This window comes from Ornithorhynchus anatinus, chromosome 9 (genome assembly GCF_004115215.2).
Source record: "Ornithorhynchus anatinus isolate Pmale09 chromosome 9, mOrnAna1.pri.v4, whole genome shotgun sequence".
Lineage (NCBI taxonomy): Eukaryota > Metazoa > Chordata > Mammalia > Monotremata > Ornithorhynchidae > Ornithorhynchus > Ornithorhynchus anatinus.
The window spans coordinates 573,891-587,712 of NC_041736.1; the positions used below are offsets into that span (position 1 = coordinate 573,891).

Genomic DNA, 13,822 nt, shown 5'->3' on the forward strand with positions numbered 1-13,822 from the left:
GTGCATCTATAACCATGCACACACTTTGCCCTTCGGATTCAAAGATGACACTAATGACAGACAGGTGAGGGGGATTTAATTAATGGGCATGGGTATGACCAAAAGAAATGAAATGTCACCTGCACAAATAAATGTAAGAACACCTACCGGAGATGATTTTGGGAGTTTGGATTTCCACAAATCCCTTGTGAGTGAGAGTTTCTCGGAAGAGATGGCAGATTCCAGATTGGAGGCGGAAGACTGCCTGACTGGTTGAAGTCTGTTAAAAAAAAAAAAGGTAAATAAGAAAGGCTGAAGTAATTTTAATGATTGAGACTGCATAGTAAGGTAATCAGGTAAATAGAAGAGGACAAAGTTACTGCCCTAGAAATGCTTAGTAAGCAGACATATTAATAGACACAAGTCTCATAAAAATGAAACTTAAGCAATACTTCTTTGGGTCAGTCCCATGGTGCATCCAGCTCGATCAATCGTGTTTATTGAGTGCTCAGTGTGCACAGCACTGTACTAAGAGCTTGGGAGAGTACAATAGAACGGAATTGATGATGTTCCCTACCCACAGGGCTGGGGGGAGACAGACAATTAACATAAATAAATACATTACGGATGGGGGAGCAAGCATTAACATAAATAAAAAGTTATAGATGTGTATATAAGTGCTGTGGGACTGAGGGTGGGGTGAATAAAGGGTGCAGACCCAAGTGCAAGGCGAAGGAGATGGGAGTGGGAGAAGATGACATGAGGCCTCAGTTGGAGAAGGGCTATTAGAGAAAATAAACTTTAAAAAAGGCTTTGAAGGTGGGGAGAATGCTCGGCTTTTGGATGTGAAGGGGGAGGGAGTTCCAGGCCAGAAGCAGGACTTCATCTCTGACCCTTGGAGGTACTGTGTGCTTGTCGCCCTCCTGGATACCCATCCAGCACCCCTAACTCTTTTCTCTCCATTACTGACTCTTCCTCCAGGAACCCAGGCCCTCAGATGAAACCAAACCCCTTGGGATCCTGTTGGTGTTTCTGGTTGCCCAGCCTCCTGTAGGAATGGATTCCCTGTGCTCACCTGCCTCTGGCTGAAGAAGGGCTTCCTTTTGCTTGATTGGAAGCCTGCAGCTGCAATGGGTGCCCCTTGCCACACCCTCCAAGATTGTGAACATTTCAACCCATCCCCTCTGCCCGAGTCAATTCAGACTGCAGTGCTAGACCTTTTCCCGTTCAAGCTCATCTGGAATTCCCTCCAACCCCCAACAAATTGGTCTGCCCTTCACAGTGCCTTCCCCAGCTCTCCTCTGTGCTTCCTGGGATGGGAGTGGAATTTCCAACAACCAACGCTGCCTCCACTGCTTGTGGAAAGCAGAGCAAGAGTGAGGCACATTGGGGTTGGCCCCAGTGGGCTCGAAGGCTTTAGGCTGGCGGTGGGCCCACTCTGCCAAGGTTTTAGTCCAGGAGACAGGGATGGGAAAAGGGACGGGACAGAGGACGGGAAGATCGCTCGTCTCTGGTCCAGTCCTTCTGCCCCAAGGAAGGTGGACTTAACGTTTGTCATCCATGCTCAGGTTTCGCCACCTGACCGGCCCTGAGTCACTGGGAATGGGGAGGAATCCACACCAATCTGAATCTCTTTATGTCTCCGGTTTATTTCCAAACGCCTCATGTCATCCAAAGCAGGAAGCTGGGCTGGCCAAGGGGGCAGGGAGTGGCACCCAGGTCAAGACATCTGCCCAAAGTGTGCCTGCCCCTTACTGCCAAACCCAGCTGGCTCTCCAGGAGAGTGAGGGTGCCTGTTCAGGATAGGCAACCAGTCACTGGAAACCACCCCCCCCGAGCTTTTCCAAAAACAACACATAGAGAAGCAGTGTGACCTAGAGGATGGAGCACGGGACTGGGAGTCAGAAGGACCTGGGTTCTAATCCCTATTCCACCGCTTGTATGCTGTGTGACCTTGGGCAAGTCACTTAACTTCTCTGGGCCTCAGTTACTTCATCTGTAAAATGGGGAATGAGACCACGAGCCCTATGCGGGAAAGGGACCGTGTTGGATCCGATCATCTTGTACCTACCCCAATGCTTAGTACAGTTCCTGGTATGTTGTAGTAGTAGTTAATAGATACCATTACTATTGTTATTATTATTACTGTGTGCCTTCTCATTCTGACAGAGGTCTGCAAAACATCTGAAGATAGGTACAAGTAAGATCTGTAGCAGAACTCAGAACCCTTGTTCATAGTACAGGCAAAGCCTCACCCCTTGCTGTACTGAGGCAGGCAAGGCCTGGCTAGATCATCTACACTTAAGACACCGACACCATGTGAGTGCTACACACAGCCTGGCTGAAGAATAATCTGAAAAATCCTGTTTCTTCCTAATTTTCCCTGGGAATTTATCAGTGTTTGTGGCTACACCCCACCAAGGGGGATGATAAATACCTGGGCTCTTGCTGGGTAATATTCAAATTGAGTTTTGGTGTATGGCTGGATAGCTTGCGGGCAGACAAAACATCCTCCCGCACACAGTTGCACTGTCTCTCCGGGGGTACAGAATGGGTGGCGGACAAAGAAACTCCAAGGCCCCATTTTGAACTGGGCGGAAGGATCATCCAGGACTTTCCATGAGCCCCCCCAGGCCAGAAATAAGATCAAGGCATCCTTTACTCCTTCCAGTCCTCGCATATTTAATCTTCCTAATAAATTTTAATGTTGGATTATGATGAAATTAAAACAAAAATATGATTGATAGATGTTTCCCCCCACCCCCCAATAATCCACACTTTTGGCAAAACTTAGGAATTTTAAAGGGTCTGAGCTACGAGATTTTTTGTTTTTTTCTTCATCTGGTTAAAAAGCTAGAATTACTGCCCCCCCGCTACCCCCAGATCCCACATCAGTCTATTCAGGAGGGGTTTGGATCCATTGACACATAAGAGGTTCATTATGGATGACCCAGTCCATACGGGTCAAAGCTAGGGATAGTAGGTGATCCACCGGCATCCACAAAGGTGAGCGTTCAGAAAGCCATCCATGGGATTCCTAAAGGACGCTGCTTCCACTGAAGAGTCTGAGTCCTTGGAGGGATGAATCGTGGTGGGGCTGACCTGCCTTGGGGCTGCTAACCACCATATGTTCTATGTTGCCCAGATTTGCTCCCTTCCCCACCCCCAAGGCCCTAGCCCCACAGCACTTATGTACACAGCCATAATTTATTTATATGAATGTCTGTCTCCCCCTCTAGACTGTGCGCTTGTTTTGGGCAAGGAATGTGTCTACCAATCTTGCTGCACTGTACTCTCCCAGGCGCTTAGAACGTGCTCTACACACAGCAAGTGCTCAGTAATCACGACTGACTGATTGATGTTTATTCATTTCTTGGTCTCTTAAATAACACCTGTTGAGCACTTTCTATGCTAAGCACTGAGTTGGGGACAAGATAATCAAATTAGACATTTCCCGACCAATACAGAGCTTACAGTTTAAGAATATGGGAGAGCAGGAATTTTAATCCCATTTTTCAGATAAGGAAATGGAAGCACAGAGCAGCTAAGGGACTTGCCACAGGCAAGTGGCAGAGCTGGGATGCGGGTGCCTATCTCCGGACCCCTATTCCTGTGCTCATCCCACTATACCATGCCGTGATCATAACTTACGTTTCTGTAAGTTATAAAGTTAATGATGCGTGACAGTAATTTAAGGTGAATTAGTTTTACCGGGCCAAGCAATGGTATGATTTCTACAGTATATTTAGTAAGTAATCACTTAGGGTATGGTTCGGTATGCAGGAAAAAAAACACTTTTTTTATAAACAACTCAAAAAAATCAACGTTAAAGAGATTTGCATCATTGCACTGTTTACTTGCTCTTTGTCAAGGTGTCTACATTTTCAGTTACATGGGGACTTGTGGTTTCTTACTTATGTGGTTTAGTGACACAGTCTCTTCACCCAATCAAAACAAATTGGGTAACTTTCTGATTTCAAAAACTTAGCAACCCATTTAAAACAAGGCTTGGGTTCACCTTCACTAAGAAAGCAAACAATGTGATTTCACACTGAAAGTTTCTGAAAAAAGTGGGCAGTAAGGCAGGCTGTGTGGGAATTTTACGGGACCACTTTTCTTCCGCACTGATCCAAGCCTATCTGCCCAGAGCGATCAGGGATTTTACAGCCAGTCAGAGTGCACCTGCATCCGTGATGCATCTGAGACGTGCAAGGAAAACGCTGATCAAGTATGAGAAATCTCAAAAGACTGACCCCAAGTATCCCCGCGGTCACATTTCTGAAACCTCACAGGGATCCTGGGGGAATTCCCTGCTCCTCCCCTCCCCCTTAGTTCACCCAAAAGGCTGTGAGTGAGGCTGCATCATGGGAACAACTCTTCCAGAGACTAACCAGACAGACTCCCCTAAGAGGTTTTTCCTCCCAGATTTTCCCTAGGTCCTAGTTTTCCCTACCCACTTTCCCTTCTGCATCGCCTATACACCTGGCTGTGTACCCCTTAAGTATTTAGATACTAACTCCAGTCCCACGGCACTTATATCCATATCTTTCTAATCTACTTCCCCCCAACTGTAATCTGTGTTAAGGTCTGCCTTCCTCTATAGACCATTCATTCATTCATTCAACAGTATTTAATGAGCGCTTACTATGTGCAGAACACTGTATTAAACACTGGGAATGTACAATTTGGCAACAGATAGAGACAATCCCTGCCTAATGACGGGCTCACAGTCTAATCGGGGGAGACAGACAGCAAGACAAAGCAGAACAAAACAAAAACAAAACAACATTATCATGATAAATAGAATCAAGGGGATGTACATCTCATTAACAGAACAAATAGGGTAATAAATAATATATACAAATGAGGACAGAGCTGAGGGGAGGGGAAGGGGGAGGGGGAGCTGCAGAGAGTGGGGAGGGGAGGGGGAGAAGAGGGAGAAGGGGGGGAGCTCAGTCTGGGAAGGCCTCCTGGAGGAGGTGAGCTCTCAGTAGGGCTATAAGCTCCTTGAGTACTACCGACTCTGTTATATGTTACTTTCCCAACGCTTGGTTTAGCAGGGTCCTCTGCACACAGTAAGCACGCAGTAAATATCAGTGACGGGCTAGCCAATCCAAGTTCAATGCCCAAATCCAAACACCCAGCACCACAGGTGCGGGAGAGACAGGCAACCACTGAAATAGGATGAGGTACAGTGTGTGAAAGGCAGGAAGTCCAAGAAAGAGTGAGAGAACAAAATGAGAAGGGGCAGAATTCCAGGGGCCCAGCAGACCTGCTCCAGCTGGCACCCTGGTCAAAGCTTATAATTCCCACACTCTCAGGTAGATGAGACACGGAAAAAAGGGAAAGGCATGCCAAGGAAGGAGACTTCAAATTCTGAGATGACTCTAAAACATTTACCACAAAGGATTCCCTGCAAACTTTTAAGGGGGTCAAGAGGTTCAGACTACTGAGTTCTCTCCCGCTAGACTATAAGCTCCTTGAGGGGAAGGTTCATGGCTACTAATTATACTACACTCTTCCAAGAGCTTTAGCCCAGTGCTCTGCACAGAGTAAGCCTTTAATGAACACTCTTGATTGATTGGCTGACTGAATGAGCAGGAGTCAAAGCAGTGAGCAAAGAAGGCATCTGACCATCCAATGGGGCAAATTGCTTCACGTGTACCTTCATCACTGCAGTAAAAACAACAGGAATTTTGTTTTCAAGGAACAGTGCCCAGAAACCAAATGTGGTGGTTCAAATCCATTAGTGGGGACTCTAATTCATGTATTTCCAAAGCTGAGAGATCTGGGGGCTCGCTCTGCAACCTCTGGCCCCACAGGCTAGTTGGAAGCTCAGGCCCAGTCCCGAGAGACCTCTGATGCCCAGCTGATGGCTCTGTGCTGGGCAGTGCATTCCACTCCAGCCCAGCCCAAACCAGCCAATTACTCCCAGGTCCCAATGCGCAGAACATCATCCATGAGGGTAAAAGGTAAGCTGTTCAGCACAATGGCCACTTACTTTTTTGACACGAGGAAAAGGCTGTACCATACTGAGTAAAAACAACGCTGATTTTCTGTAATTTAAAAGCTCTCAACTCCTAATGACCCGATTTCTAAGTGACTGACACAAGACTGGAGGAAATTAACTGGTGTGGCCTTGAGGACATTCAGGAGTTGGCCTTGTAGGTAAAAAAAACATTTTCCAGAGTCAAGAGCAGCAAAGGCTCAAGTGAAGAGAAAGGACAAATTAATTTTCCCTGCACCCTATTTTGCTGATTGTTCCATTTCCTGCACCTGGACATTTCTAATGTGAGGGGCCCTAGGTTTGCTCCTTCTAGAATGTCACTTTTTTCAATCTACAACGACCCTCTTCTCCCATTAGCAATTTCAAATAGCTCCAACTATTTACAATGAAATATTGGCACCCTCAACGAATCGCTTATCCACATCAGCAAGAAAGGAAAAAAATGCCACTACCCTGCATTTTACAGGGTCTCCTTCCCTGCCTGAGGAACTCCAGCATTGAGAGACATAAAAAAGCACAGTCTTCTGAGCTTCACAGGGCTCGAAAAAAGACTCAACCAACAAAATCCAACCTCTTGCCCAACTGAACTCTTGGCACTTACCACAACAAATTCTTTTTATAATGTTCAGCAGAGCTTGCGGCTTGTAAAAATCCGTATTTACAGTTTATTATCTTAACTGTAGCCGCTGCTGTCAGGGACTGTGCCACCACACAAGACTTCCTGTTAGTTCACAACTAAGGGGGGCTGCGCTCTAAGAGTGGTGAGGAGGCAGATCGACAGCCCCAGGGCTGGAGGTGGCAAAGACAGCACAGCTCTGACCAGGTTTCTTTCCTCATAGCCCCAGGTCAGCTGAGATTTCTGGGATTTGTGAAAAGGACAGTCTGCAGGGTTCCTTCTGGGATCTCTTGGAGGAGCTGGAGCCCCCAGAGGGACAGCAGGAGCCAGCAAGCAGGGAGGATTCTGAAAAGTCCCTCCACCACCCTGGTCCCAGGGGATGGGATGATTTCCCTCCCCTAGGCATTCCACCCTGACTTCAGTGCACTGTTCCTTGAAAGTAAAATTCCTATTGTTTTCATTCCAGGGATGAAGTTGCACATGAAGCAGTTTGCTCCATTTGATTGTCAAATGCCTTCTTTGCTCACTGTTTTGTCTCTTGCTCATTCAAGTCAGCCAATCAAGGAGGCCTGGGCTAAGCCCTCGTGAGTGGTCGCTGGGGAACCTCTGGCCCAGGGCCTGTCTGGGATTGCGGCAGACAGCCAGGCCAGAGGAAACCAAACATCCTGGCAATTGTCTTCCCAGTTCTCACCGGAACGAAGTGGCCGGTGCAACCATTGGGGACACACTGAGGTTGCCGTTAGGTACTGCCCCTCGGGAGCGGGAAGTGGATGGAAGAGACACGGCACAGTAAGGAGAAAACAAGGACTGCCTGAGGGAAAGTCAGAATCCCGGGGGAACGGGACCAAGCCTGCTGCGATGTCAGCGTGAAGGCCAGGGGCCACATGGGCTGACCCGGGTCTTCTGGATAGAAGGAAAAAATGAGATCCATTGAGAAAGCATGTGCTTTCCTTGGCCTGAGTTTCCCTCCAAGGGGGCAACACACATTATGCTTTTTCCCAAGGGCCGGCTGGTCAAGATTCAGGCCAGGGAGCTTCACCTCCCCTCAGCTAAGCCCTCTTTTCACTCCATTTCCCTCTGCTCCTCCCCCTCTCCCTTCTCCTCCCCTCAGCATTGTGCTCGTCCACTCAACTGTATATATTTTCATTACCCTATTTATTTTGTTAATGAGATGTACATCCCCTTGATTCTATTTACTGTTTTAATGATATGTTCATCCCCTTGATTCTATTTATTACTATGGTTTTTGTCTGTCTGTCTCCCCCGATTAGACTGTAAGCCCGTCAAAGGGCAGGGACTGTCTCTGTTACCGATTTGTACATTCCAAGCGCTTAGTACAGTGCTCTAAACATAGTAAGCGCTCAATAAATACTATTGAATATATGGCCCAATAAAGGGCTTGAGCTGTCTGAAGGGAGGAGTCCATTTCCTGTTTCTGGAAAGCCCTTCCTGACCCACTGAGCCATAATTTGGAAGAGCACCAGGAGCAAAGCAACTGGAGAGAAGAGCACAGATAACAGAAGGGGAAATTGGAAAGGGTTTTGAAGGTGACAGGGAACTTGAACTGTTTAGGTGGTGGTGAAACCAGTTAAGAGATTTAAAAAGAGGGAAGATGTGGTTAGAACATTAAGAAAGGAAGATGACACTGGTTTTACAACAGTGATGAAACCACTAACCTCTTTCACTTGTGGACCAGACCAACATTTAAACTGAGACAAAAGGCCAATGAGGAGAGTGAAATAACCGCGAAGATCAACTCCTATCTTGTTCCTGTAACCAAAGTCCACACCCAGATCAAGTCTCCAAGGCCTGCAGTATTCTACCTCATTGTAACCGCTTTCACAGGGCGCTGTAGGGTCTCTCGGGGATGGGGCTTCCATGGTTGCCTGAGAAGGACTGCCTGTTGGCCTGGGTGGGGAAGGGGTCTCCTGGCAAGCAGATGCCCTTTCCTCCCGCTGGCATGTTAAAAGAGGAGACCCACAACCAAGTCCCACATGCTTTCCCTCACTCCCCCTGGCCCCAACCCCGCATTCCCACAGCCTCCTGAGCTTCCGAACAGTTTGGCACACTTGACGCTAAAGCAGGCAGAGTGTCAGCACATGAAGCTTACCCTAAGGTCGATGACTCGGTTATCTAGCCTTGTGTCCTGGTTCACGGTAGCTCTTCCTTCCTAAAAATGTGAACATATCATTTTTAATGTTCAGGAAAAAAAAGCCATTTAGCAGCAAACCCGAGAAACAATAGCTCGTGAAGTCCTCCCCAGGCCTGGACAGGACTGCTGATCTCATTCCCAGGGGAGGTTAACGCACACAGGCAGCAGAACACATGGTTGGAAGGGGGTTGAGGGGGAAAGCTAAACGACCCGCTCCAGAGCAAACCCAAGAGCAGAGAGGCCAGCCTCTGACCTCAGAGAGCCCGTGACCGGAAGCAGAATAAGGGGGCTTATCTCAGAGGAAGAGTGGAGGGCTGGTGCCCAGGGTTGCTGGTACACATTTGGGAGGGAGGTGTTTGATTAGGCAGAATGGGACAGTTACACTAATGGGGAAGGATGAGGCGAAGAGCAATTAGCAATCATCGGGCACATGGAGCAGCGTTGTTGGGTGCTGAGAGGGGAGGAGTGAAGGAAGTGAAAATGCCCTGGTGATGTCAGCCGCATGGCCCCTCCCACCCCAGAGAGCACCACTAGAGAACCTGCAGGCCTGCAGGCCTGGGCTCAGGGGTGGCACCTGGACCCAGACCCCCGAAGATGAGGGGACAAGCAATGGGAAGTCACCCTCTGCCACAAACTCCTATGGATTTTGTTGGGGGAGAAGCAGGGTGAGTGGTGAGACCATCTCAAGCCAAAGATTTCACCTCTTCTCCTTCACCCTCAGGTCGAACGGCGTCCTCCAGCTGGAGAGGCAGACGAGGTTCAGCCAAACTGATCACGTACATCTGAAAGTGAGACAGCCCCAGAATAAGATGAGGGAGGTATGCGGCGCGCATGTATGCACGCACGGACGGACACACACACATATTTTGTAAAAATAGACAGCAATTGGCACAAACATCAGAGTGTTTGCATAAATCTCTGTCTCTGTTGGATTAGATCCAAGGGGTGAGATTTCAGCCCTGGTTGCACTCGCCCTGCCTGCTCTGAGGCTCCAGAGCTCCCCTTGGCTACCTCTCAGGATCCAGCTAAGCTGAACTCATCACCTCTTCTCTAGCCCAAATGCTCCTTCCAGGTCCCTTCCACTGCTGCTTGCAACTGGCTTGAACTTAATTAGGGGACATCCTCCCAAGCGCCTACTACAGGGCTTTGCTTTTAGTAGACTCTCGGGAAATACCACTGATTGATTGACTGACTGATCGTTCTAACTTGGTTTCTATTTCCACTCTTCCCTTTTTTGGAGGGGGACAGCCTCAGATTCCTGGGGTAACAGATAACCCTAGTTCCAGACATTAAATCTCCACTCAACGTTTCCTCAGTCCGGATTCATATTTTCAGGTTTGATCTGTTCTTTGGCATCATCTAGGGTAAATCTTTGTGCTTACATTAAATTATATTTGGTTTTCCCACGTCAAAAAGTAACATTTTTAATGGCAGTAAATATCCATACAGCATTTCATGCTTGGCCAAGTGCTTACCCTCATTTTTATCGGTTACTAACCTGGTAAGAGCTCTGAGTTATGTCGTCTGTAGAATCATCAATACCACTTCCACTTTCATGCAACAATCGATTAAGCACTTAGAGTGCATTAGGTACCAAGCAGAAGGTACTCTCAGAAGAGACAGTGATCTGAAGTGCTCTGTTTGGGCAGGTGGAGGCTAACTCAGATGGGCTGCCAGGCCCTCCAAAAGGGCAGGATCTATGAGTGTGATGCCGCCGCTTTTGTCATCAAGCATTGTAGTCCACTGCCCAGTCAATGGCCTGGCCCCTGGCTGAAGTTCTTTCCATGGTCAGTTTTCGCCTGGTTTTCGCCTCCGGGGGTCGTTCCCAGGGCTTCCCAAGGCAGCGAGCAGACGGGGTGCATTCACACTGTAGGCCCGGTTGTGGGGCACCGAGCAGACAAGGACTGTGTCCCTTTCTTTAGGGTTCAATACCCGAGGAAGAGCAGCTGAAGGGTAAGCCCAGTCAGCCCCTGCTACTGAACTCTAAGCCTCCCTTGACCGCCACCCCCAGCCCCCTCCAGTTACTGTCCATCTCCCTCCTACCATTCCTCTCAACTCAAGTGAATGGACTAAACACCCTGCCTCCACTCCTCTTGACCCCCTCCAATCAAGCTTCTGACGCCTTCATTCAACAGAAACTGACCTCTCTAAGCTCACTAATTACCTCCTTCTTGTCAAATCCAATGGTCTCCACTTCATCCCAATTCTCCTCGACCTCTAGGCTGCCTTAGACACTGCTGCCCACCCTCGTCGCCTAGAAACAGTTATCCAATCTTGGTTTCTCTGACCCTGTTAATCAATTGTATTTATTGAGCGCTTATTGTGTGCAGAGCAATGTACTAAGCACTTGAGAGAGAACGACACAATATAACTGATAGATTCCCTGGCCACAACAGATTTACATTCTAGAGCAGGAGTCAGATGTTAATATAAATAAATTACAAATATGTACATAAGTGATGTAGGGCTGGGGGTGGAGTGGTGAGAAAAGGGAGCAAGTCAGGGCGATGAGGAAGGAAGTGTGGGAAAAGAGGAAATGAGGGCTAAGTCAAGGAAGGCTTCTTGGAGGAGATGAGCTTTCAAAAAGACTTTGAAGGTGGGGAGAGTAATTGTCTGTCAAAGAGGAAGAGGGAGGGTGTTCCAGGCCAGAGACAGGACATGGGCGAGAGGTCGGCAGTGACATAGACGAGTTCGGGGCACAGCGAGTAGGTTGGCATTAGAGGAGTGAAGTGTGCGGGCTGGGTTGTAGTAGGAGAGTAGTGAAGTGAGGTACTTCAAAGCCGATGGGAAGGAGTTTCTGTTTGATGCAGAGGTAGGTGGGTAACCTGAGGAGTGGGAAAATATGGATTGAATGTCCTCCCCTGGTTCTCCTCCTATCACTCTGGCTGCTCATTCTCAGTCTTTTTCAGAGGCTTCTCCTCTGCCTTCCACCCTCTAACTGTGGGAGTCCCGCAAGGCTCCCCTTCTATTCTCCAACAACACCCACTCCCTTGCAGAACTCATTCACTCCCATAGCTTCAACTACTATCTCTTTGCAGATGATTTCCAAATCTACCTCTCTAGCCCTGACCTCTCTCCTCCTTCTCGCATGTCCTCTTACCTTCAAGATATCCCTACTTGGATCTCCTGCGGACACCTTAAACTTAACGAGTCCCAAAGAGAATTCCTCACCTTCCTACCCAAACTCTTGTCTTCCTCGTGACTTTGCCATCACTGAAGGCAATCCCACTAACCTCCCTGACTCCCAAGCCCATAACCTTGGCATTTTTTTTGAATCATCTTTCATTCAACCTGTCACCAAATGCTGTCAGTTCTACCTTCATAACATCACCAAAATCTGCCCTTTCCTCTCCATCCAAATTGCTACCACACTGATCCTAGCACTTATATATACTACCTTAACTACTACATTAGCCTCCTCACTGACCTCCCTGCCTTCTGTCTCTTCCCACTCCAGTCCATACTTCACTCTGCTACCCAAATCATTTTTCCACCAAACCATTCAGTCTATGTTTCCCCACCCCTCAAGACCCTTTAGCGGCTGCCCATCCACCTCTGCATCAAACAGAAACTCCTTACCATTGGCTTTCAAACAACTCAATCAGCCCACTCCCTCTTATCTCACCTCACTGATTTCCTATTACAACCCAGTCCACGTGCTTCACTCCACCAACACCAACCTACTCAATATCTCAATATCCTCAATATCATCTATCTCACCACTGACCCCTTGCCTGCACCTTCCCTCTGACCTAGAACTCCTTTCCCTTTCATATACCAACACTTTCCCAACCTTCAAAGCCTTATTAAAGTCACATCTCCTCCAAGAGGGCTTCCTCCACTATGAGGGCTTCCTCCACTACGACCTCATTTTCTTTCTCTTCTGCATCATCTATGCACTTGAATCTGTAACCTTAAAGCACTTGATATTCACCCCACCCTCCGTCCCACAGCACTTAGGTACATAGCCATAATTTATCTTGATGTCTGTCTCTCTGTAGACTGTAAGCTCCTTGAGTGCAGGGAACATGTCTACCAACTCTGTTACACTGTATTCCCCCAAGGACTTAGTACAGTGCTCTGCACCCAGTAAACACTCAATAAATATCATTGATTGATGGATTGATTGCAAGGGAACCAAGTTGGGTCCAACTTTTGGCACCTTCAGAAACAAAACACACACAAACTGTAAAACTTTCAAAATGGAGTCACTGTAAGTGAAAGAATACAAATCAAGAGGTCGAGGTTTTCATTAAAGGTTAAAGTTGTATTTTTATTCACAACTTGTCTATTATTGGATAGCAAGTCGCATGATTAGAAACTTATAGTCAAGAAAAGCTTTTAATAGGGATTGCTTCTTGCATCAATCAAAAATAAATACCCCAGAACCCATTTTATTTGCAAAAAAGTTACCCTTTGAACATGCAGCTCAACGTCTTGCTGGGTACAGCTTCCGATTTTCTGATTCACTTTCCTCACCACTCCTTCTACATCCACAATGCTCTCTTTGTTGATGCTGTCAATAAAATAGCCAACTTTAAATCATTCCATTAGAGGCCTTAGGACTTGTTTTTGTCCGACTTGTAACAAAATCATTTTCTTTTTAATAGTTGAAACACATTAGTTTAGCCCTCAACAGGACAGAACACTTGGGAGAAAGTCAGTCTATTTAACCTGCTTACATTCTGCTGTAATACGTTTGCTTTATGAGATTTCATGGGTAGGTGAGTTCACAGAAGTCTAAACTCAGTACTCTCTGTAAAGGACTGTTAACACAAGAGTGAACTGTACAACCACAGAATACTGAAATTTGAAGTACATCCATTTAATTTTTTAAATGAGTTATTCTGCATTCTAGGTTTTTTTAAGCAGAGACCTGGCACCCAGAACCAAATCTTCAAGAAATACACCAATCTGTAGGTGTAGCACTGATTTTTTATTCATCCATCCATCCAACAATGGTACTTACTGAGTAGTGGCTTACAATCTAGTCCTCTAGACTGGAAACTCATTGTGGATGGGGAACATGTCCATTGACTGTTGTAATCTACTCTCCCAAGCAGAACAT

The 13,822-nt window shown here is 47.2% G+C and overlaps 1 protein-coding gene across 4 annotated transcripts in view; it reads right to left on the reverse strand.

Annotated features, from left to right (window-relative positions):
* The window catches only part of DARS1 (aspartyl-tRNA synthetase 1), a 62,015-nt gene that overhangs the window by 10,140 nt on the left and 38,053 nt on the right, over positions 1-13,822 (reverse strand). For all 4 annotated transcript variants that reach the window (XM_029071757.2, XM_029071755.2, XM_029071756.2 and 1 more), the window contains 4 exons: positions 13,168-13,270; positions 9,456-9,536; positions 8,713-8,772; positions 148-259 (listed from right to left, as the gene is read on the reverse strand). In XM_029071757.2, the coding sequence (XP_028927590.1) occupies positions 148-259; positions 8,713-8,772; positions 9,456-9,536; positions 13,168-13,270 (356 nt within the window). The remainder of the gene's footprint in view (positions 1-147; positions 260-8,712; positions 8,773-9,455; positions 9,537-13,167; positions 13,271-13,822) is intronic.